This window comes from Mustela lutreola, chromosome 8, assembly GCF_030435805.1.
Source record: "Mustela lutreola isolate mMusLut2 chromosome 8, mMusLut2.pri, whole genome shotgun sequence".
NCBI lineage: Eukaryota > Metazoa > Chordata > Mammalia > Carnivora > Mustelidae > Mustela > Mustela lutreola.
This window is the reverse complement of record NC_081297.1, coordinates 48663821-48689846: the sequence shown is the minus strand read 5'-3', so window position 1 is coordinate 48689846 and position 26026 is coordinate 48663821. Positions and strand designations below refer to the sequence as shown.

The window sequence follows — 26026 nt, the reverse complement described above, 5'->3', positions numbered from 1 at the left end:
GGGGTGGGCAGTGGGGTAATCGGGCTCCAAAGAACCCCTCCCCCACCATGGGAAACTTCACCTCCTTCCTCTGGCAAGCTTGGCAACTTCTCCTCTGGGCCTGATCCCAAAGATCAGAAGATCCTGGTCCCCAGAGAAGAGTCTGTCTGTCTGCCTGTCTCTCTCACATACACACGAACACACAGAGAAGAGCATTTTCTTTATAGTAAGTTTATTGTATTTTTCTGTGGCAGGGGCTGGAGTGGGCAGGAATACCAAGCAAGCAATGGGGAGGGAGGGAGTCCTCCTGGAAGGGGCAAGCTGGAAAGACTGAGACAGGTGGTGAGAAAGGGAAGGAAGGAGAGGCAGAGGAGGCTGGGGATCCTGAGAGAAATGGACCAAAAAGAGGAAGAAGAAGCCTCTTGTAACCCCAATTTTCCTGTATCCTGGATGGTTTGGAGGAGGGATGAAGGAAAGTACAGGGCAGGGGGATGGAAGCCCGGCTCTGCACCCTTTACAGTAGTCCCTCAGAGGGTTCCCTCTCCAGCCAACTCCCTGCCCCCTCCCCCTGGCAAAGCTCACCTTCCAGAAGGTTCTGCAACAGGGTGAATGGTAGGTCACTGGGCACTCTCTCTCCCACGGGGCCTGTGGCTCCCAGCCTGTGCTCTGATTAGGAGAACTGACAGCTTTGTCCTCTGGTAACAGGATTCTGCCACCGGCAGGTGAATAGAGGAGGGATTTCAGACAGGGGGGCTCCTCTTCCATGTTTCTGAACTCTCTGAGGCAAGCCCTTTCTGAGGTGGCGTGCTTTTACGAATCCAGAGCTTGGTCCTCACCAGAGCTTGGTCCTCAGCATCAGCGACTAATCAGCTGCAGACATCTGTGTGGTACTTGTCTCTGTGTTCAAGGCATAGCCCTGGAACTAAGGGTTAGGAGACCTGGGCTCATCCTTTGGCACTGACTAGCTGTGTAACCTTGGGTGATCATCTGACCTCTCTGAGTTCCATTTCTGGTCTATAAATTGGAGATGCTAATCTTGGTCCCAACACTCCTAGCTCTACACTATCTTCTTCTTCTTTTTTTTTTTTTTTTAAAGATTTTATTTATTTATTTGACAGGCAGAGATCACAAGTAGGCAGAGAGGCAGGCAGAGAGAGGAAGCAGGCTCCCTGATGAGCAGAGAGCCCGATGCGGGGCTCAATCCCAGGACCCTAGGATCATGACCTGAGCTGAAGGCAGAGGCTTTAACCCACTGAGCCACCCAGGTGCCCCTCTACACTATCTTCTTAAGGTTTAAACAGACAAAGAATGTTAAACGGGCTCATAAACTGACACATACGGCTTGGGGCATAAGGAATTGTGTCTGTGCACAAGTGTGCACTCTGTATACACGTGTGGGTCCAGGGGTGCCTGTTGGTGCACAGGTCACGATGTGAGTCTGTGTCCTGCCAACATGGATTGAGAAGCAGACCAAATGGAGCAGTGGAAGCTGGCAGTCAGGAGCCTTTGGATCTAGATCTACCCTCCTCCGGCTGTGTGATCTAAGGCTAGGGTCTGCCCCCTCTGGTCCCAAAGTCCAGACCAGTAAAATCACAGCCCTGCGCTTCATGCTTCAGACACCCAGCCTTACCCTCCAAGCCAGGCAGGGCTGGTCCCACGTGATTCCCTGGGGACCAGTGGGCCATGAGGGAAAGAGCTGGGAAGAAATCATCGATAGGGCCAGGCTTGACGTGCAGGAAACCAGGAGAAATGGTATAAGCCTCAGCAGGTGGACTAATGCCAAGGAGAGCGGGAGAGGGCCGGAAGTGCCAGGGTCTGCTACATTCATCTGCTCTGCGCAAGCCCAGGAGCCGGGCAGGAAAGGCAAGGGAAGGCAGCTGGGGAGGCTACGAGCCGGAAACTCCGTTGGCCCTGCGCCTCAGATGAGATTGCATGCCTTCTGGAGCCGGCTGGAGGAACAAAGCAGAGCAAGTTTATTCTTCTCCAGACTCCTTTGTATCCTCGAAGCCCCTCATCTCCCAGCCGCACTCTCCCTTCTTGTGCAGTGGCAGCCAATGGGCCCCAGCTGCAGGCTGGTCTCCAGAAAGATCCCCAGCCTGCTGCCCCCTCCCCTCTGCTATCCACCCTCTCCCTGCTTCCCACCTCCTCAGCCACCCCTTTGCACCCTTCTTTGCCCTCCACCACCTCCTTGAGCCCCCACCCTCTCACCTCCATCCAACCTCTCTTCCCTCTCTTACCCCCAGCACTGGCCACCCTCCCCTTTTCCTCCCTCTCTGCACACCCCCCCCCCCCCCCAGTCCTTACTGGGGGCATTGGCAGGTTTTCTTCTCACTGAGGAGTCTCTTGATCTGAGACATCCGTGCTGCCTGCCGCTGTCCGGGAAGAAAGGAGAGTCGTGAGGGTCCCAGGCCTCCAGAAGGGAGGCGCCCCTTGGAGGTGGGAGTGGGGAGAGCTGGGAGAAGAGAAGCAGGTACTCTGGCTGAGGCCATCTGTCCCAGAATTAACTCTTTGCTCTCTCCAGTCTCTCCCTTGGCATGGGATCTGGAACAGGGCCCAGTCTGCCATGAGGGAACCGGCTGGACAGGCTGAGAGGACAGGGCGGGAGTGGCTCACATGTTCAGGATACTGTTGTTGTCGCTGTTGTCTACAAGCCCCAGGTGCTCGGATGCCCTATGAGGAGTGCAAGGGGGGTCTGGGGTGGCTCACTCACCCTGCGGTGCCAGCACTTAATACAGCAGAAGATGCAGAGCCCAAGGAGAAGCAGAAGACCTAAGATCCCGCCCAGCACAATGGCCAAGAGCTTTGGCCAGGCCTTGGTGAACACTGGGGACAAAACTGGAAGCGAGAGGGAGAAAGAGAGAGATGTTTCAGCCCACTGCCCTCCATCAGGGCGCCAGCCATTCTGGAGGGCCCCAGGAATGCCTCACTGCCCAGCTCCACTTGGGGCTCAGCCTTGGGCCGGGAGAGCAGGGCAGGGTCCACAGGGCTCTCACAGGCTGCCAGGGCTGAAGGGGAAGGGCTGGGGCACGGGTTTTAAGGTTTAGAGACTCCAGGGCCCTCTGGGGAACTGGAAGCAGCGGTTTCAGGCTGTGCATGGGGCATGCGTGTGTGCATGTGTGAGTATGTGCGTGTGTCTGGGTTTGGAAAAAAGCCAGCAGAGGCGGAGGCTCTTTGTCAGAGGGGCCCCATTCCTGGGCTGTACATCTCAAGAAGGCAGGTACTTGCGGGGTTAGGAACCACACCTCGCCTTACCTCATTTGCCCTGTGTGTCCAGGCAGCTGGAGAATAACCCACCCCTCTCGGAGGAACTAGGAGGCCGGGATGCTGGGTGGTGTCCGACGCATGGAAGGTCCCACAACTGAAGAGCGAAGGGTTTGGGGTTAGACCACGGAACCTGAGTCCTCACTCACCCTCAACCTTGGAGGCCAGCAGGACTTTGTCTTTGTCACTCAGTAGGCACTGCCATGTTCCGTCCTCGGGCTCCACCACCGACACCAGCTTCTGCTGCTTCGAGACCTTGGCAGCCCGCTCTTCCAGATTCAAGCTCAGCGTCAGCTCCGGGGAGGTGGGTCCCATCACCTCACAGGTCAAATTGTTCGTAAACTTCGTCACTACAGAGGGACAAGAGCCTGAGGCTGGGAGCCTGGATCTCTGAGCTCCCTCATAGCCCCCATGCTCTATTTTGACAACAGTCAAAATAGTCCACACGAATCCCCCTCTTTGAGCCTCTCAGAGCACATTTTCAAGCAGTTACACAAAGAAAAGACAGGTTTCGAGGCCCAGGGTCTTGAACTTGAATCTTGACCCCAGTGCTTACTATCTGTGGGTCCCTGACAGTGACTCGACAGCCCAGCCCCAGACATTAATTAAATACACAGTAAATTCACAAACACATGTAAAGCTCTTGAATGTGTATGATGCAGAGGGAGCCTCAAGATTTAGCCATTATTATTTGTGGAGTAACAGTGATGGAGGAGATAAGGAAGTCAAGAGCTCAGCGCGAGCCTGACATTACGCTGTCATACTAAAAGCAGATTCTGTTCTCCTCCTTAGGAGAAAGAGGCCCACAGAGGCAGAGGGCTTAGGCACAGGGCTGGGCAGAGGCAGAATTAGAGCCCTGGTTCCCAGCTCAAGCCCTCTGGGGATTCTCAGCAGAGCCCACGCCGGGCTGGCTCACAGATGTCAAGTCTCAGTTCAAAACCAGCTCCAAACCAGAAGGCCCCAGATCAGCTCCAACAGGGAACTAGGTCCAGGGCTGAGGCCTCCCTGTTGGGGCCAGCCCTGCCTCAGAGCCAGCCCTGGGCCATACCCCTCCACCTCCCTTTCTCAGTCTAGTTCCTCACCTCGCATCACCACCAGATTCACTTCCTGCTGCAGTGTCCCCTTGGCAAGACTCAGGGTCAGGGTTCCAGAACCAGCATACTGAGACGAAGCCTGGGGCAGGATAAAGCTGAGTGGGAGCGTTTCCTTCAGCTGCAGTCTGGGGTGGTGGACCTCTTTGACAAATAGCTTCTTGTTCTCCAAGGTGAAGGAGCTCCAGAGCAGGGAGGAGGGAGCGCCCTCTGTCCGCCACCTCAGCTCTCCGCTCAGCTTTTCAATCTCGAAGTTAAGTGGGAAGGAGAACTTCACCTGCTCCCCTTCTCTTGAATAGACTGTGTTAGAGACCTTCTGGAAACCTGGAGGTGGGAAGAGAAAGAAGCTGGGTCCGGAGATAGGAAAATGAGGGGGTATGGGGTAGGGTAGGTATGGGCTGGGGACAGCCAAGGGATGGAAGGGGAGGGAACATGAGTCTAAAGCCCTCAGGTCACCATCTACCTCTCCCATCCTCTCTGGTCTCTCCACCCCAGATTGTTCCCAAGGCAGCACCTCCTCCCCCTTGGAAGTCCTCATAGAACAGTCCGACTCCGGAGGGGACTGGAGCCTCCCTCTGTGGACCAGCAGTGGACCCAGGAGCAGAGCAGTGGGAGCAGCGGGCGGGTGTGCCTGCCACTGAGGCAGAGGGGAGACTGCAGGGGAAAGGCACCCCTCTTACCCAGCACCAAGATGTTTATGTTGAACACCACTGTCTTCTGGTTCTGGGAGATGGTGCATGTCCAGGTCCCGCTCTCCTGCACATCCAGCCCAGACAGCGAGAGTCTGTGGCCACTGCCCTTGCTTTTATTCCCTGGACCTTTCCATTGCACGGAAGGGCTACTACCAGAGGGGGCCTCCACGGTCAAGGTCAGCTGCTGCCCTTGCAGCAGGCGGATGTTGCTGCCGCCGCTGCTGCTGCCGGTGTTCCACTTGGCAGTCACTGTGGAAGGAACAGGCCACCTGTGTCACACACACGCTATCCCCCAAGGGGAAGGAAGAAGCCAGGAAACCCAGAGTGTCTCTCCATTATCGCTGCTAAGACCCCCGAGGCAGAGATTCCCTCTCTCCTCCTCAGGCAGGCCTTCTTCCCAGCCTTTCTTGCTTTCCCTCCTTCCTCTGGCTCCAGCCCTTCTCCCCACCCATCCACCGCCCAGGTTTCTTCCTTTCCCACTGTGAGACAGAGACCAAGACCGGGACCAAGACCAGAAGCCTGAGGAGGGTTTGAGGAGACACGGGGGCCAGTCTGAGCACTTCAGGACTGTGGAGGAGCCACGAGCAGCTCAGGCTTGGTTTTGGTGGAGGATTGGGAGTCAGGGAGGAAGGCAGTTGGCTGGAGGGCCCCTCATCTACTCACGGTTGAACACCAGCAGCTCCACTGCTTGCTTCTTGCCATCTACCTCACAGAAGTAAACCCCCGAGTCTGCTGCTTCAAGATTCTTGATAATCAGAGGGAAGGATCCTTGGTCCCACAGGTTTTTTTTCGATTCCACACGATTCTTCAGCTTGGAGGCACCTGGGAGCAGAAGTCAGATGGAGGAGGCTGGGGTAGCCTGAAGGCATGACATCCCTGGGGAGGGCAGGGCCCACGACTTTTCTGATCTCAGTCCCTAACTTCCTGCAGAATCAGAAAACCCCAGACTGGTGAGGTGGTCCCATCACCCTCATTTAACTGGCCAAGACAGTATCGCCTTAATCCAAAATAAAATAATATCATCTCCAGAGCGCCACCTCCTACAGGGCCCAATACTTTACATGCATCATCTCAAGTAATCTTCACAACAATTCCAAGAAGTAGGCGCCGTTTTGGCTTATTTTGCAAGTTGTGTAGCTGCCTCACCTCATACTTAGGCCTTGTTGGCAGGAACATGAACCAGTCCAATTTCTGTAGAAGGTAATTTATAATATCTACTGGAATTACAAACGCACACACAAAAATACCCATCCACCAAGAAAGGATAGGTCGAGTAAATTATGGTTCGCTCCTTCAATGGAATGTTGTATGAGAAGAAGGAAGAAGCTATTTGCTGAATGGAATAATAGCTAAGAAACATCATTAACTGAACAAAGCAAGATATTAGACAGGCTGCCATTCGCCTACAAAGGAGGAAGAAATTTACCTATCTATAGCTATCTCTTTGCAGATGCTGTGTATAGGAACATGTATTTCTAGAAGTAAACAGAAGAACAGCGTAACTTTGGGTGCCCCTGGGGAGAGGCAGTGAATACCCCCAAGGACAAGTGGGGGGGTACTTCTCACTACACACCCTTTTCTACCTTTTGGATTTGTTAATAGAGTACAATATTAGACCAAAAAAAAAAAAAAAAAAAAAGTGATGGCCGCCCAGAACAGGTCCATCAGTAAATTTCCTAGTGCTGACCAGGAAATTCCCATGTTGACTGGTTAAAGGTCACATTTCTGGGGGTTGAAACTGCAGTTAGGTTAGGTATAAAGTCTTGGTTTACCGACTTGGGGCCTTAATATAAGTGACACGATTTTAGGCCTGTTGCTTTCATTTTAACAAGATGAAAGAGAAAAACACTTTTTTTTTTTTTTAAAGATTTTATTTATTTATTTGACAGAGAGAAATCACAAGTAGGCAGAGAGGCAGGCAGAGAGAGAGAGGAGGAAGCAGGCTCCCCGCTGAGCAGAGAGCCCGATGCGGGACTCGATTCCAGGACCCTGAGATCATGACCTGAGCCGAAGGCAGCGGCTTAACCCACTGAGCCACCCAGGCACCCAGAAAAACACTTTTACAGGAAGGAATAGCCATCATGGGTGACTGATAGGAAACGAGGGATTGAAGTAGAGGGGAAAAAAAAAATCCCGACTCTCTGGTTCAGAAATTGGGGGAGCCAGGGGAGTCAGGGATCAGGAAGTTGAGAAGGTGAGGTGTTCTGGAGGAAAATCAAATCCTAGAAACAGAACAAAAACACTGACACAAAAGATGGGAATTTTTAGAAAGGAGCACATTGTTTCAACCTCACAGGCAATCAAAGAAATTCAAATTAAAACAACAATGATATATTTTTCTTTTGAGATTTTATTTATTTATTTGACAGAGAGATCACCAGCAGGCAGGGGTGGGGGGGGGCGGGAAGCAGGCTCCCCGCTGAGGAGAGATCCTGATGCGGGGCTGGATCCCAGGACCCTGAGATCATGACCCGAGCCAAAGGCAGAGGCTTAACCCACTGAGCCACCCAAGTGCCCCACCAGTGATATCAAATTAGCAAAAAGAAAAGAAAAAGAAAGAAAGGAAGAAAAGTGTTAAATAATACTACTCAGGGCTGGCAAGAGTGCTAGTGGAAAAGGCACTGTTAGCTAGACTTAGTGTAAATGGATGGAACCTTTCTGGAAGCCATCTTGGCAGTATATACTATCTATTATTAAAAACTTATACCCAGGGGGCACCTGGATGGTTCAGTTGGTTAAGCCAGAGCCTTTAGCTTAGGTCAAGATCCCAGTGTCCTGGGATCGAGTCCCACATCGGGCTTCCCCTGCTCTGCAGGGAGGCTGCCTCTCCCCCTGCTTGTGCTCTCTCTCTCTCTGTCAAATAAATAAATAAAATCTTAAAAAAAAAAAAAAACAAAAAAACCCTTATACCTTTAATTTCATTTCTAGAATGTTATCCTTAAAACAATAATTTAAAAATGCAAACGAAAATGTAGGAGCAAATAGGGGCGCCTGGGTGGCTCAGTGGGTTGAGCCTCTGCCTTTGGCTTGGTCATGATCCCAGGGTCCTGGGATCGAGCCCCGCATCGGGCTCTCTGCTCAGCGGGGAGCCTGCTTCCTCCCCTCTCTCTGCCTGCCTCTCTGCCTGCTTGTGATCTCTCTCTGTCAAATAAATAAATAAAATCTTTTAAAAAATGTAGAAGCAAATATAATAGTGTTGTTAATAGGGTACATTAGACAAAAAGATAATGTTTGTATATTATAGTATATTAATTTGGAATATTAGGTTGGCACCAAAATAACCCAAATATTTTTTTTTCTTTCTTCCTATTTAACTCATCCCCCTACACCCACCCCCTCTGGTAACCATCAGCTTGTTCTCTATAATTAAGAGTCTGTTTCTTGATTTGCCTCTCTCTTTTATTTTTTCCCCTTTGCTGATTTGTTTTGTTTCTTAAATTCCACATATGAGTGAATTTATGTGGTATCTGTCTTTCTCTGAGTTATTTCAGTTGACATCATACCCTGTAGCTCCATCCATGTTGTTGCAAATGGCCAGATTTCATTCTTTTTTATGGCTGAGTAATATTTCGTTGTGTGTATATGCCACACCTTCTTTAGCCGTTCATCTATCGATGAACTCATCTATCGATGGACATCGATGGCTGCTACCAAATCTCGGCTATTGTAAATTAATGTTGCAGTACCTATGGGTGCCTGTATCCCTTTGAACTAGTGTTCTTGTTTCCCTGGGTAAACAGCTAGTTGTGCAATTCCTGGGTCGTAAGGTAATTCTATTTTTAACTTAAAAAAATTTGTTTTAAAAGATTTTATTTATTTGAGAGAGAGAGTGAAAGAGAGCATGAGAGGGGAGAAGGTCAGAGGGAGAAACAGACTCCCCCCGGAGCTGGGAGCCCCATGTGGGACTCGATCCCAAGACTCCAGGATCACAACCTGAGCCGAAGGCAGTTGCTCAACCAACTGAGCCACCCAGATGCCCTATTTTTAACTTCTTGAGGAATCTCCATAATGTTTTCCACAGTGGCTGCACCAGTTTGCATTCCCACCCACAGTGCAAGAGGGTTCCTTTTTCTCCACATCCTCACCCAACTCTTGTTGTTTCTCATGTTGTTGGTGTTAGGTTTAGCCATTCTGATTGGTGCGAGGTGATAAGGCATTGTGGTTCTGATTTGCATTTTCCCCATGATGAGTGACCTTGAGCATCTTTTCATATGCTTGTTGGTCATCTGTCTGTCTTCTTCAGAGAAATGTCTGTGGTCTTTTGCCCCATTTTAGAAAGGATTATCTGCTTTTTGGGTGTTGAGTTGTATCAGTTCTTTATATATTCTGGATACCAACTCTTAATCGGATATGTCATTTGCAAATACCTTCTCCCATTTCATAGGTTGCCCTTTAGTTTTGCTGATTGTTTCCTTCACTGTGCAGAAGCTCTATTTTGATGTAGCTCCAATAGTTTATGTTTGTTCTTATTTCCCTTGCCTCAGGAGACATTTTTGAAAGAAGTCACTATAGCCGATGTCAGAGAAGTTACTGCCTGTGTTTTCTTCTAGGATTTTTATGGTTTCAGGTGTCACATTGAGGTCTTCAAGCCATTTTGAGTTTACTTTTGTGTATGGTGTAAGAAAGTGGTCCAGTGTCATTCTTCAGCACCGTTTGTTGAAGAGACTGTCTTTTTCCCATTGGATATTCTTGCCTTCTTTGTCAAAGATTAATTGACCATATAATTGTGAGTTATAGCTTGTAATAGCTTGTAATACTTCTGGATTTTCTATTCTGGTTTATTGATTTATGGGTCTATTTTTATACGAATACCATACTGTTTTGATTACTACAGCTTTGTAATATAACTTGAAATCTGGAATTGTGATGCCTCCAGCTTTGCTTTTCTTTTTCCAGATTGCTCTGGCTATTCGGGGTCTTCCATGGCCTATACAAATTTTAGGATCGCTTGATCTAATTCTGTGAAAACTGCCGTTGGTATTTTGATAGGAATTGCATTGAATCTGCAGATCGCTTTGGGTAGTACAGACATTTTAACAATATTTGCTCCTCCCATCTGTGAATGTGGAATGTTTTCCCATTTCTTTGTGTCATCTTCAATTTCTTTATCAGTGTTTTGTATTTTTCAGAGTACAGGTCTTTCACCTTTTTGGTTGGGTTTATTCCTAGGTATCTTATTATTTTTGGTGCAATTGTATTAAAACAAGTTTCAGGGGCGCCTGGGTGGCTCAGTGGGTTAAGCCGCTGCCTTCGGCTCAGGTCATGATCTCAGAGTCCTGGGATCGAGTCCCGCATCAGGCTCTCTGCTCAGCGGAGAGCCTGCTTCCCTCTCTCTCTCTCTGCCTGCCTCTCCATCTACTTGTGATTTCTCTCTGTCAAATAAATAAATAAAATCTTTAAAAAAAATAAAAAATTAAAAAAAAAAACAAGTTTTAATGAAATGGAAATATTATAGTAATAACATATTTTATATAACATATTTTAATATATTTTAAAAGTAAAATAACATATTTTATGTGTATTTATATGTATATATAAAATAAAATATTTTATATGTTATATAAAATAACATATTTTATAATAACATAAAATAACACATTTTAAAAGTTGCATGAGAATAGTCTTGACTTTTTAGTTGTGAATTACAAAATTTATACAAACTCATATCTTCCCTTTTCCTTTGCCTACCCTTCTAATATTACTGTAAACAGTTTGGTGTGGATTCCTCCATACTTTTTTCTTTGCTCATACAAATATATGGAGTTTTTAAATTAGAATGGGATTGTTTTTGAGGTACCTGGGTGGCTCAGTCAGTTAAGCATCTGACCTTTTAAAAAAAATATTTTATTTATTCGACAGAGAGAGAGAGAGCACAAGCAGGGGGAGCAGCAGGTAGAGGGAGAGGAAGAAACAGACTCCCCACTGAGCAAGGAGCCTGACACGGGGCTCTATCCCAGGATCCTGGGATTATGATCTGAGCTGAAGGCAGATGGCCTAACCAACTCAGCCACTCAGGTGCCCCAAGCATCCAACTCTTGGTTTCAGCTCAGGTCATGATCACATGGGTCATGGGATTGAGCCCTGCATTGGCTTCCATGCTCAGCAGGGAGTCTGCCTGAAGATTCTCTCCCTCTGCCCCTCCCCCCCACTCTCTCTCTCAAATAAATAAATAAATCTTTAAAACGGCATTATATTAACATACACTTACTCCGCCCACTTAAAATATGTTAGATATCCTTCTAAGCATATACACATGGAGCTTCATTTTTTGTTTGTTTTATTTTGAAATTATGAGAGCTAATCTTTTTATTCTTGATCTTCTAAATCAAAATTTTTATTTCAATATAACTATAGGAAATAATACAGAAATCTCAAGTACCCTTTACCCAGGTTACCCCAATGGTAATAGCTTGTAAAATTGTAGAACATCACAACCAGGATATTAGCATTGATACAGTCAAGATACACAACATTTTCTTTTTTTTGTTTTTAAGATTTTATTTATTTATTTGACAGACAGAGATCACAAGTAGGCAGAGAAGCAGGCAGAGAGAGAGGAGAAAGCAGGCTCCCTGCTGAGCAGAGAGCCCGATGTGGGGCTCAATCCCAGGACCCTGGGATCATGACCTGAGCGGAAGGCAGAGGCTTTAATCCACTGAGCCACCCAGGCGCCCCAATACACAACATTTTCAACACCACAAGGATGTTGCCTTTTTCTAGCCATATCTCCTTCCCTCAACCCCAGACCCTAGATTCCAAACCTCTCCCTCCCTTAGCTTCTGTAATCATTAATTACAGTAATTAATACAGTAATTACAGTAATTACTCCATTTCTATAATCTGTCATTTCAAGAATGTTATATAAATGGAATTACACAGTATATTACCTTCAGTATTAACTTTTTTTAGTTAATTTTTTGGATTGACTTTTTAAAAATTTTTTTTGATTGACTTTTTTTTTTTGGATTGACTTTTTTTTTCAGGTTGCTGTATATATCTATAGTTCATTCTTTTTACTGCTGAAAAGTATTCCATTGTATAGATATAACCAGTCATCCACTGAAGGACATTTGCATTGTTTCTATTTGTTGGCTATTATGAGTAAATTTACTATAAACAATTATATACAAATTTCTGGGTCAACATAAATCTTCATTACATTTCTCCAGGATAAATGCCCAGGAGGGCAATTGTTGGGTTGTTGCATGTTTAGCTCTTCAGAAACTGCCAAACACGGGGCGCCCGGGTGGCTCAGTGGGTTAAAGCCTCTGCCTTCGCCTCGGGTCGCGATCCCAGAGTCCTGGGATCGAGTCCTGGGATCGAGTCCTGGGATTGAGCCCTGCATCTCTGCTCGGCTGGGACCCTGCTTCCTCCTCTCTTTCGGCCTCTCTCTCTGCCTGCCTCTCTGCCTAGTTGTGTTCTCTGTCTGTCAGATAAAATAAAATAAAATCTTAAAAAAAAAAGAAACTGCCAAACTTCTTTTCCAGAATGGCTGTATCATTATATACTCCCACCAACAATGCCAGAGTAAACCAGTTTCTCTTCATCTTCACCAGCATTTAGTATTGTTATTATTTTTTATTTTGGCCATTCTGTGTATGATACCTCATCGTGGTGCCGATTTGCATTTCCTTAATGACTAATTATGTTGAAGACATTTTCACGTGCTTTTTCTCATCTCTATATCCTCTTTGGTAAAATATCTGTTCATACCTTTTGGCCATTTTCTAATTGGATTGGGGTTTGTTTGGGGGGGGGGCTTGGTATTGAGTTTTGAGAGTTGTTTACATGTTCTAGGCACTAGTCCTTTGTTGGATAGGTCGTTTGCATGTATTTTCTTACATTTAATAAATTATCTTTTCCTCTTCTTAGTAGACTTTTGGAGAGCAAAGTTTTTAATTTTGATGAAGACCAAATTATGCACATTTCCTTTTAGGGACTGTGCTTTTGGTATCAAGTTTAAGAACTCTTTGCCCAGTCTAGGTCCTGAAAGTTCTCTCGTATGGTCTATAATTTTACATTGAAGTTCATAGTCCATTTTGAGTTTTTTTTGTTTGTTTGGTTTTGGTTTTTTTTTTTAGTAATTAAAGGTCACATTTACTAATCTAGCACCATAATTCCAGTCTTAGGCCGTCTCAAGTGGCTGGAAGGAGGAAGGGACAGGTGAGGAAGCTGGAAAAGGGTGGTTCTTAACTTGTGGCCCCATCTGTGCTCTCAGGCAATGCAGGATCTAACAGGAAAATTATTGAGGCTGGAATTTAAAACAAAAACTTTTGGTTCAGATGGTAAGGAGGCCCTCAAGAACAGCAGAATCGGTATATCCAGAAGGCAGTGCTGGAGTCCGCCTCATGAGCTAGGGGGTTTCTTCTTGGCATCCAAGTCCTTTTTTTTTTATTTCTTCTGGTTTTTTAGCCAGGTTTGGAATGTCATAGTTCTGAGCCAGATACATTCCAACCACGTTGCCAAGAGTAAATCCAAGCAGGAACTGCAGCATGGCGACGGCGAGGAGAGGCGCGAAGGGCGGCTGCCCCATTTTGAGTTTTTAACTAAGGTGTGAGACTTAGGTCAAGGGTTTGTTGTTGCTGATGATTGTTTTTTACCTATGGATGTCCAATTATTCTAGCACCATTTGTTGAAAATGCTATCTTTCCTTCAATACACCTTTGTATTAAAAAAAAAAAAGTCTGTTGGACGTATTTATGAGGGTCTATTTATGGGTTCTCTATTTTGCTCCATAGATCTATGTGTCTACCCCTCGACCAATACCACATAACTTTGATTACTCTAGATATATAATAAGTCTTGAAAGCAGATAGACTGAGTTCTCCTACTTTATTCTCCTTTTGGAGAATTGGCTTAGTTCTTTGAGTTCTTTGGTTTTCCCTATAAATTTTTGAATAATCTTATTTATATCTACAAAAGAAATCTTGCTAGGACTTTGATAGGAATTGTGTTAAACCTGTATATCAATGTGGGGAGAACTGACAAATTTACAGTGTTAAGTCTTCCACTTATAAATATGGCATGTCTCTATTTGTTTAGATCTTCTTTGACTACTTTCATCAGTATTGTGTAGTCTTTAGCATACAAATCCTGTGCATGTTGTTACATTTACCTAAGTATTTTTTTTTAAAGATTTTATTTATTTATCAGAGAGAGAGGGGGAGAGAGCGAGCACAGGCAGACAGAATGGCAGGCAGAAGTAGAGGGAGAAGCAGGCTCCCTGCCGAGCAAGGAGCCCAATGTGGGACTCGATCCCAGGACGCTGGGATCATGACCTGAGCCGAAGGCAGCTGCTTAACCAACTGAGCCACCCAGGCGTCCCTACCTAAGTATTTTTTGAGCATTTGTAAATAGCATTATTTTTTAAATTTCTGTACACACATATTCATTGCTAGGATACAGGAAAACAATAGGTTTTTGTATTTTTCTCATCTTTTTTTAAAAGATTTTTTTTTATTCACTCGATAAACAGAGATCACAAGCTGGCAGAGAGGCAGGCAGAGAGAGAGGAGGAAGCAGACTCCCTGCTGAGCAGAGAGCCCAACATGGGGCTTGATCTCAGGACCCCAAGACCATGACAAGCTGAAGGCTGAGGCTTTAACCCACTAAGCCACCCAGGCACCCTGCTCATCTTCTTCTTCTTTTTTTTTTTTTTTTTTAAGATTTTATTTATTTATTTGACAGAGAGACACAGCAAGAGAGGGAACACAAACAGGGGGAATGGGAGAAGGAGAAGCAGCCTTCCCACTGAGCAAAGAGCCGGATCCGACTGGATCCCAGAATCCTGGGATCACAACCTGAGCCAAAGGCAGGTGCTTAATGACTGACCCGCCGAGGCGCCCCCCTCTTAACTTCTGTAACCTTACTAAACTCATAGGTCGATTCTAAGAGTTTTTTTTAAAATATAGATTCTTTGTCATTTGCAAATTAGAACAGTTTTATTTCTTCTTTTCTAATTACTATTTCTTTTTTTTTTTTTTAAAGATTTTATTTATTTATTTGACAGAGATCACAAGTAGGCAGAGAGGCAGGCAGAGAGAGAGGAGGAAGCAGGCTCCCTGCTGAGCAGAGAGCCCGATGTGGGACTCGATCCCAGGATCCTGAGATCATGACCTGAGCCGAAGGCAGCGGCTTAACCCACTGAGCCACCCAGGCGCCCCTCTAATTACTATTTCTTTTGTATACTTTTCTTGCCTTATTGCACTGGCTAGGGGTTGCAGTACTATGTTGAATACAGGGAGTAAAGCAGATATCTTTGCTCTGTTCCGATTCTTAGAGGAAAGCATTCAGTCTTTCATTATTAAGTATAATATGAGTTGTAAGATTTTTTTAGATGCTTTTTAAATTTTCACTCAGTTTGGGGCCCCTGAATGGCTCAGTTGATTTTGGATCAGGTCATGATCTCAGGGATGGAACCCCAAATTGCATCAGGATCTCTGCTCAGCGGGGAATCTGCTTCCTCCTCCCCCTCTGCCTGCCTTTCTGCCTACTTGTGATCTCTCTCTGTCAAATAAATAAATAAAATCTTAAAAAAAGAAAAATAAAGATTCTCTCTCTCCCTCTCCCTCTGCTCCACCCCCAATTTCCTCCCTGCTCTCTAAAAAATAAATAAATACAATCTTTAAAAAAAAGTTTTTTTACTCAATTTAATGTGCTTTTCTTTTTCTCTTGAGACTTCACTACTGACCCACAGAATACTGAAAATGTGTTGTTTTCAAGTGTGTGGAGATTTTCCTGTTAGATTTCTGTTATTGATTTCTGGTTTGATTCCATGTGGTCAGGGAACACACTGCATAATTTCAAATATTATTATTTTTGTTTGGATTTTATTCATTTACTTGACAGAGAGAAAGACACGGAGAGAGGGAATCTATAGGCTAAATATCTTACCAAATTTGGGACATTTCAGCCATTTTTTTTTTCAAATGTTTTTTTCAGCCCCATTTTCTTTTTCCTCTCCTTATGGGACTCCATTGACACAAATACTAGATCATCTGTTATAGTCTCACAGGTCCCTAGGCTTTGTTCATTTTTTTCCCAGTTTTTTTTTCTCTCTGTTGATCAGATTGCATATTTTTTTTTTTTATTTATTTGCCAGAAAGAGACAGAGAGGGAAAAAGGAGGAGGAGTGAGAGAGGGAGAAGCAGGCTCTCCGCTGAGCAGGAAGCCCGATGTGGGGCTTGATCCCAGGGCCCTGGGATTATGACCTGAGTGGAAGGCAGACACTTAATGAGTGAGCCACCCAGGCACCCCCAGACTGCACAATTTCTACTATTCTATTTTGCAGCTCACTGGCTCCCTCCTCTACCCTTTTCATTTTGTTGTTGAGTCCATCCACTGATCTTTGTGCTTTGGTTGTTATATTTTTCAGTTCCAAAATTTCCATGTGTTCTTCTTTTATTATATCTTTTACTTCTTGGTTCATTGGTTTCAAGTATGTTTGTAATTGCTTGCCGAAGGATCTTTTACTGTGACTGCTTTAAAATCTTTGTCGCAGAATTCCAATATCTCTTTCATCTCAGTGTGGACATTCACTGATTCTTTTTTTTCATCCCACTTGAGATCTTCCTGGTTTTGGGTATCATGAATGATTTTTTAAAAAATAACTTTTTTTTTTAGTTCATTTATTTTTTTTTTAGTAATCTCTACACCTAATGTGGGACTTGAACCCATGGTCCTGAGATCAAAAATCACATGCTCCTCTGACTGAGCCAGGCAGGTGCCCTTCATGAATGACTTTTTATTGGAACCTGGACATGTGAGTGTTATGTAATGAGATTTTGGATCTTATTTGAGCCTTCTATCTTAACTGGCTTTCTTTGACATCACTCTAACAAGGGAAGAGAGTGGTGCTAGCTTACTAATGCCAGATAGAGATAGAAATCTAGGTTTCCCTCTCATTCTCCTTTGCCACTAGAAAGGGATGCTCCTTATAACTGGGCAGGGGTAGAATTTCTAGCTGCCTACATGGTCTCCATAAATCCTATGATTGTGGCTTTGTTATTGTGGAGTGATGGTGGAAGTCTTGACTCTCTACTAGACCTCCTCTGAAAACCATCCAGCAAGGAGGGGTGCCCCATGTCTGCTGGGTGGAGGTGAAATCCAGGCTTCTTATGTGATCTTTACTGACTGTGCAGGAGGTTGAGAACACTTGCCACTGGCTGAAGGGAATGAATGGCCCAGGTTTCTACTGGGACCTGTGGGGGTATTGGGGTGCCTCAATAGCCCCAGGAGGGTAGAAGTTTAGGCTCCCTACTCAGCCTCTTCTGGAATGGGAAGGAGCCACTGTTTTTCTTCTGGTGATTGACAGAAGGAGAGCAGTTATCATCTAAAAGTATTTTGTCTTTCTAGGTTGCTCCTTTTCTGGTCCCCTAGTTAGAGAGAGCAGGCTTTTTGTTGAAGCTTATTTTTGTCTGTGTCCATTGAGGTTTCCAAGCTGCTGACTTCTTTAGTTCCAAGATTAGAATATACAAGGTAAAAGAAAACACACCACCTTGTTGTTCCTCTGACACTGGGGTCTCTACCAGTCTGTCCTCTTCTCTACAGCTTCCAGAGTCTTCTTATGTTAGTTCTGTGTCCAGGGTTTTCTATTGTACTTAGTGTGCTTAGCACAAAGTAAGTTACTATGGACTGCACTGTATCCCCCTGCCCCCCATTCATATGTTGTAGTTTGAACACTCAGTGTGCTGGTATTTGGAGATGGGGCCTTTGAAAGGTAATTAGATTTACATTTGTATGAGGTCATGAGGTCCTCATGATGGAATTTGTGCCCTTATAAGAAAAGATGCCGGAGAGCTTTCTTCCTCTCTGTCTCTGCTATGTGAAGACACAGCAAGAAGGCACTACCTGTAAGCCAGGAAGAGAGTTCTTTCCAGAACCCAACGGTGTTGACACCCTAATCTTGAACTTCTTGCCTACAGTACAGTGAAAACATAAATTTCCATTGTTGGAGCCCCCTAGTTTATGGTATTTTGTTATGGCAGCCTAAGCTGACTAATACATATGTCTCCATTCTCCTAAAAGCCCTTATTTTTTTCATTACCTGAATAATTTTCCATCATTGTACCATAGTTCAATTCTTTCCTCATTAATGGATATTTAGTTGAATTTTATTCTTGTGTATTATAAGCAATGCTTATAACAACATCCTTGCACAAATATCATGAACTATTCACAATCTTATTTCTGTCAAGTAAATTTTCCAGAGTAGCTATTACTACATAAAAGAGTTATAATTTTGTATTTGTTAAACTTTGGGAGATTATTTTTAAAAATTAGTCTAATAATTGATTGTCCCATCATGATAAAATGTTATGGAGGAGTAAGATAAAAGGTAATACAGCATGATATCATCTATGTAAAAATATATCTATTACATTATCCACACTGAACAAAGCTTGGAAAGAAATATATCAAAATGTTAACAGAGGATATCTCTGAATGGTGGAAGTATGCATGCACTTGATTTTCTTCCTTATTCTTTTTTGCATTTGCCAAATATTCTGTAATGAGTATGTAATACTTCTTAAATGTGGAGGAAAAAAACAGTAACATCAATAAAATTTACATAAAGGAAGTAACGTATTGGAAGGTGCAAATTAATATATAGTCAAATTGTATAGTAGATGCCATTTGAAAAAATTTGCATAACACAAAGATATCTAAAGATGAAGCTGACCTGGTCCATCAATTTCACTTCTAGGAATTTATCTTACGAAGACACATTTGCATATGTGTTCGGAGATACACAGTTTGATTCACTGTTTGTGATAGCAATAAACTGAAAACAGCCTGAATGTGCGACAATATGGGTCAGTCAAATAAATCATGGTATAATTATGAAAAAGAACTCGCAGTCACTGAAAAGAAATGAGGTAGAAATAGAGACAGACAGATATAGATATATAAACACACATGCATATGAATATAGAACAACCTTCAAAATATCTAATTTAAAAGAAAGAAAGCAAGGTTAGAAGCACTACCTGAAGGTCTCTTTTGTTTTCCACTATATTATATCCCCAGCATCTAATGTAGAACATTACTTGGTACTTGTAAGCACTCAATGCATACATATACATATATACATACATGTATATGATGAATTTATTTTATGTAAGAGAAGAAGGGACTGTATACATATATGGATAGATCATCTCTTGAAGGAAACACAAAAACTGGTTAAAAGTTGCTTCTCTGGGGCACCTGGGTAGCTCAGTGGGTTAATCCTCTGCTTTAGGCTCAGGTCATGATCTCAGGGTCTGGGTATTGAGCTCAATTGGGCTCTCTGCTCAGCAGGGAGCCTGCTTCCCCCTCTCTCTGCCTGCCTCTCTGCCTGCTTATGATCTCTCTCTCTCTGTCAAATAAATCAATTAATTAAAAAATCTTTTAAAAAATGTTGCCTCTGGAGAAGGTAACTGAGAAATAAAATCAAGAGTAGAGAAAGATTTGGGACACCTGGATGGCCCCGTGAGTTAAACCTCTGCCTTTAGCTCAGGTCATGATCTCAGGGTCCTGGGATTGAGTCTCACATTGGGCTTTCTTGCTCAGCAGAGAGCCTGCTTCCCCCTCTCCCTCTGCCTGCCTCTCTGCCTACTTGTCATCTCTATCTTTCTGTCAAATAAATAAATGAAATCTTAAAAAAAAAAAAGAATAGAGGACAATTTATTATTACTCATTAAAAATGAGACAAAAGGCCCAAAATGGAGTCACTTAAGCCTAATCCTAACATCTGCCAACCAAGACTCTCCTAGGAATGTAATCTTTCACCAGTCAGTCTAGAGTTACCTACCTGGTCAGCACTAGTAAGGAAGTCTGCCTGATACACCCTTTCTGTCCCTCTTAGGAGGGTGACCTTGCCTGAAATTTGCACTCTCTGCTAATAAACTTTTCTTTGGCCCACTCTCTGCCTTTAAAACCTATCCTTTTGTACAGCTCCTTGGAACCCCTTTCTTTCTTTCTTTTTAATTTTTTTTTTTTAATTTGACAGAGAGAGACACAGTGAGAGAGGGAACAGAAGCAGAGGGAGTGGGAGAGGGAGGAGCAGGCTTCTCACTCAGCAGGGAGCAGGATCCCAGGACCCTGGCATCATGATCCAAGCCAAAGGCAGATGCTTAACAACTGAGCCACCCAGGCACCCCAATCTTAGGTTGTTTTTAGTAAGATTTGATCATTTTCATAGATATTTATGGCTTCTGGGCCATAGGATGTTTACTCTTACCCCTTTTATTCAACATAGTACTATAAGTCCAAGCCACAGCAATTAAACAACCTAAATAAATAAAAGGCATCCAAATTGGTAAGGAAGAAGTAAAACTATATGCAGATGACATGATACTATATATAGAAAAACCTAAAGACTCCACCAAAAAGAACACTAGAACTGATAAATGAATTCAGTAAAATTGTAGGACACAAAATCAATGTGCAGAAATCTGTTGCATTCTTATATACTAATAAAGCAGCAGAATATGAAATTAAGAAAACAATCCCATTTACAACTGCACCAAAACCAATAAAATATCTTGGAATAAACTTAACCAAAGAGGTGAAAGACGTGTACTCTGAAAGCTATGAGACACTGATGAAAAAAATTCAAGATGAGGCAAAGAAATGGTAAGACATTCCATGCTCATGGATTGGAAGAACAAATATATTTTTTAAAGATTTTATTTATTTATTTGACAGATAGAGATCACAAGTAGGCACAGAGGCAGGCAGAGAGAGAAGAGGAAGCAGGCTCCCTGCTGAGCAGAGAGCCCTATGCGGGGCTTGATCCCAGGACCCTGGGATTGATCCCAGGATCCTGGGATCAGGACATGAGCCAAAGGCAGAGGCAGAGGCTTTAACCCACTGAGCTACCCAGGTGCCCCAAGAACAAGTATTTTTAAAATGTCTATACTAAGGCATCTGGCTGGCTCAGTCAGGAGCATGCAACTCTTGATCTTGGGGTCATGAGTTCAAGCCCTATGTTAGGTATGGAGATTACTTAAAAATTAAATAAAATTACAACAAAAAATTTAATAAAATGAATTGTCTGTACCACCCAAAGCAATCTATAGATTTAATGCAATCTTTATGAAAATACCAATAGCGATTTTTACAGAGCTAGAACAAACAATCCTAAAATTTGTGTGAAACCACAAAAGACCTCAAATAGCATAGATCAGTGGAATAGAGCAAAAAACCCAGAAATAACTGCAATTATATCATCATTTAGCTGGCTCAGTCAGTTGGGCACCTGCCTTCAGCTCAGGTCATGACTCCAGTGTCCTGGGATTGAGTCCCACATCAGGCTCCTTGCTCAGCAGGGAGCCTGCTTCTCCCTCTGACTGCTGCTCCCCCTGCTTGTGTTCACTCATGCCCTCTCTCTCTTTCTGAGAAATAAATAAATAAAATCTTATAAAAAAAAAAAAAAAGGTCCTAAATGTAAGACTGAAACCATTAAAACCCTTCCCTCCTAAATTTTAATTTAAATTCTATTTAGTTAACATATAGTATAATATTGATTTCAGGAGTAGAATTTAATGATTCATCAGTTACATATTACACCCAGTGCTCATCATAACAAGTGCCCTCCTTAATGCCCATCACCCATTTAGTCCATCTCCCACCCACCATGAAACCATAAAAATCCTTGAAGAGAGCACAGGCAGTAATCTCTCTGACACTGGCCATAGCAACATTTTTCTAGAGATATCTCCTGAGGCAAGGGCAATAAAAGCAAAAATAAACTATGGGGACTATATCAAAATAAAAAGCTTCTGCACAGCAAAGGAAACAATTAACAAAACTAAAAGGCAACCTATGAAATGGAAGAAGGTATTTACAAATGACATATCTGATAAAGGATTCATAACCAAAATATATAAAGAACTGATACAACTCAGTGCCCCAAAATCAAACAGTCCAATTAAAAAATGAGCAAAAGACATGAACAGACATTTCTCCAAAGAAGACATACAGATGGCCAACAGACACATGAAAAGATGCTCAACATCACTCATCATCAGGGAAATGCAAATCAATGCAAATCAAAACTACAATGGATTATCACCTCACACCTGTCAGAATGGCTAAATCAAACCTCAAAAACACAAGAAACAACAAGTGTTGGTGAGTACGTGGAGGAAAAAGAACCCTCTTGCACTGTTAGTGGGAATGCAAACTGGTGCAGCCGCTGTGGAAAACAATATGGAGGTTCCTCAGAAAATTAGAAATACAACTACCTTCCAACCCAGGAATTGCACTCCTAGGTATTTACCCCAAAATACAAGAACACGGGGTGCCTGGCTGGTTCAGTTAGAAGAGCATGCGATTCTTGATCTCAGAGTCATGAGTTTGAGTCCCATGTTGGATACAGAGGTTACAAAATAAATAAATAAATAAAACTTTAAAAAAATGCAAAAACACTAACTCAAAGGGATTCATTCACCCCTATGTTTACTGCAGCATTATGTACACTAGCCAAGATATAGAAGCAGCCCAAGTGTCCATTGATAGATGAATGGATAAAGAAGATATGGTATATATATAATGGAATATTATTGAGTCACAAAAAAGAATGAAATCTTGCCATTTGGAACAACACAGATGAAACTGGAGAGTATTATACTAAGCAAAATAAGTCAGTCAGAGAAAAGCAAACACCATATGATCTCACTCGTAGGTGGAATTTAAGAAACAAAACAAACAAGCAAAGAACAAAAGAGAGAAACCAAGAAGTAGGCTCTTAACTAGAGAGAACAAACTGATGGTTACCAAAGGGGAGGGGTTGGGGGGATGGGGGAACTAGGGGGTGGGATTAAAGAGTACACTTATCATGATTTAAAAAAAAAATTTCAAAATTCCAAAATGCCTTCCTTAAAAGGTATTCCTAAAACAAAGGACTATAAGAGTGATGTAACTCCTACTGAGCCCCTCGGTCCTTTATTTGAGTGCTCATTCTAGTAATCCTCCGCCTGAACTGGCTTTCCACTCTGAAGAGACTACAAGACCGTAAATAAAAGTCGGCCAGCTGAGTGACCTTACAGATACCCCCATACTATCCTCAAAAGGGAGCCCCTCCCTTTTGTCTGTCTGGACCCCTCCCAGAGTCATTGGGACTCTATGGGATTTTTTTAGTAAAGGGCCATGTTATTCACTTGAAGCAGCCAAGGGAAAACTAAAATTAAAGCTTTTGGAAAACTTTGCCAAATTCTGGTAGATACCCAAGCTCCATACAGATGGGATCCTGGAAAAACTGGCAGAAGCCAGCTCAAGGTGAGAACTCCTACCAGAGTCAGTTCTGTATCTCTGAGTGTAGTATGGAGTAGGGAAAGAAAATAAAATATCTCTTGCACCCTCTTTGTGGCTACCTCTAGAGTCCAAGGGGCTTTAAAAGGATTTTTAAAAAGATTTTATTTATTGATTTGATAGAGAGAGCAAGCCCTGGGGGAGGGGTAGAGAGACAGGTAGACTCCCTGCTGAGAGCAGAGTCTGCGGGCTCCTTTCCAGAACCCTGACATCATGACTTGAGCTGAAATCAAATGCTTAACCGACTGAGCCACCCAGGCAATCCTAAAAGGATTTCTTTTAAGTTTTTCAGCCTTCTCCCTTATGCTAAGATGAAACTTTGTGTCCGGAGAGGGTTCTGGAGCAATTTGAAGATAACGTGATTGGATGGCCAGGTGGGTTTCTCGCTATCATTTAGGCTACAACCCAGTTCCTTGGGGAATTGAGAGCAGCTGCCTTTACCTTCTCTAGAAATAGTGCAAAATCCACCTATTCTTATATCAATCCCCAAACCTTCCCTATTTATCTCAAAAGGCTTGTAAGTACTGTAAAAATTTTTGGCTTCAGGAAATAATTCTTAGGGGAACTTGCATTCTTTCCCTGTGCCTTTGAGATGTAAGTATTCTGCCTATCTATAAACTTTAGGGAGGTAATTCTTCAGAAGAAAAGCAAAAGGGGGAGAAATGAGACTTGGACAAATGAAAAAGATTGTGTCTCACCACTAATATATATTTTTAAGATTTTATTTATTTATTTGACAGAGAGAGAGAGAGATCACAAGTAGGGAGAGAGGCAGACAGAGAGAGAGGGGAAAGCAGGCTCCCCGCTGAGAAGAGAGCCAGATGCAATCCCAGGATCCTGAGACCATGACCTGAGCCTAAGGTAGAGGCTTAACCCACTAAGTCACCCAGGCACCCCTCACCACTAATATTTATAAAAAGCTTTAGCCATCCGAGCAGGTAATCTTAACTTTTTCCAACTGTTCATTATAAGCTAGTAAGTTTTGCATTATCATACCCATCTCATGGAAGTAACTGAAAATTGCAAACTATAAGGTCTTTTCATCTGTATGGATGTTTACATGTGTCTATATCTATATATATGTGTGGCATTTTCTACCTCCAGATGGCATTGTCAAAATTAATTTGTGGAAGAACTCTATTTAATGGGGCTAAAGAAAATTAAGTGCCTATATGAATTATATATTCCCAAAGTTATTAGAAATGTAGTAAAAATTAAACCAAACACTTTTCAGGTTCACATGATCTGAGGTAATCTTTAGTAATTAAAAGCTAGTTTACAATTGTTGGTTTAATTAAAATAGACATGTCTGTAGAATTATCAACATTAAAAACAGTGCAGGGGTGCCTGGGCGGCTCAGTCAGTTAAGCGTTTGCCTTAGGTTCAGGTCATGGTCTCAAAGTCCTGGGATAGAGCCCCATGTTGCAGGGGCAGGGTAGGTGGGTGGAGAGGTGGAGTGGGGAGGGGAGGGTCTCTGCTCAGTGGGGAGTCTGCTTCTCCCTCTCCCTATTCATGCTTTCTCTCTCTCTCTCTCTCTCTCTCTCAAATAAATAAAATCTTTTTTAAAAATTTAAAAATTAAAAAAATAAAAACAGGGGCACCTGGGTGGCTTAGTCATTAAGCGTCTGCCTTCAGCTCAGGTCATGATCCCAGGGTCCTGGGCTCAAGCCCCACATCAGGCTCCCTGCTCAGCAGACAGCCTGCTTCTCTCTCTCCCACTCCCCCTGCTTTTGTTCCCTCTCTCCCTGTGTGTGTCTCTCTCTCTGTCAAATAAATAAAATCTTAAATAAATAAATATAAAAACAATGCAGACACACAACTTTTATTCTACCTGGGTGAACTAGTCAAATAAGTTCCTGTTATCGCTGTTAAAAAACTTGTTTGTGGGGCACCTGGTGGCTCAGTCAATAAGGGTCTACCTTTGGCTCAGGTCCTGATCCTAAGGTCCTGAGATCAAGCCCAATATCAGGTTTCAAGCCTGTTTCTCCCTCTCTCACTCCCCCTGCTTGTGTTCCCTCTCTTGCTCTCTCTCTGTCAAACAAATAAATAAAATCTTTATTTAAAAAAAGAAAGCATAGGGCGCCTGGGTGGCTCAGTGGGTTGGGCCGCTGCCTTCGGCTCAGGTCATGATCTCAGGGTCCTGGGATCGAGTCCCGCATCAGGCTCTCTGCTTGGCGGGGAGCCTGCTTCCCTCTCTCTCTCTCTCTGCCTGCCTCTCCATCTACTTGTGATTTCTCTCTGTCAAATAAATAAATAAAATCTTAAAAAAAAAAAAAAGAAAGCATATATTTCTAGAAACTGTAAAATGTATTTGTACCTCTGCCAAGCCAGAGGTACATCTGTACATCTGAGACTCTCAATCTCACAAAACAATCTGAGGGTTGCTGTGGCGGGAAGTGGAGAGAGTGTGGCTGGGTGATGGATGTTGTGGAGGGTATGTGCTATGGTGAGTGCTGTGAATTGTGTAAGACTGATGATTCACCAACATTTATCTCTGGGCAAATAATATATTATATGTTAATAAAAGTAATTAATTTAAAAAAATAAGGTTGACTTTATGAAGCCAAAAAAGGCCCTTGAAAAAACTGAGCTGGTACCTTATTCATAAGGTTCCAGCAAAGCAGTCTTTAAAAAAAAAGTTTATATGGTCAATCACTATTCATGCAGCACTTATATAAATAATCAGACCAAGTTTAATGCAAACAA

The 26026-nt window shown here is 43.4% G+C and overlaps 1 protein-coding gene and 1 pseudogene across 4 annotated transcripts in view; both read right to left on the bottom strand.

The window, feature by feature from the left end:
- Positions 1-1055: 1055 nt before the first annotated feature.
- The window catches only part of CD4 (CD4 molecule), a 40085-nt gene continuing 15114 nt past the window's right edge, over positions 1056-26026 (bottom strand). For 2 of the 4 annotated variants that reach the window (XM_059184663.1, XM_059184662.1), the window contains 7 exons: positions 5687-5845; positions 5012-5272; positions 4323-4655; positions 3390-3590; positions 2690-2814; positions 2284-2431; positions 1056-1928 (listed from right to left, as the gene is read on the bottom strand). In XM_059184663.1, the coding sequence (XP_059040646.1) occupies positions 1804-1928; positions 2284-2431; positions 2690-2814; positions 3390-3590; positions 4323-4655; positions 5012-5272; positions 5687-5845 (1352 nt within the window). In that variant the 3' untranslated portion in view covers positions 1056-1803. The remainder of the gene's footprint in view (positions 1929-2283; positions 2432-2689; positions 2815-3389; positions 3591-4322; positions 4656-5011; positions 5273-5686; positions 5846-26026) is intronic. The other 2 variants (XM_059184664.1, XM_059184665.1) reach the window with 2 other exon arrangements.
- LOC131838476 (short transmembrane mitochondrial protein 1-like) lies at positions 13108-13822 on the bottom strand (annotated as a pseudogene).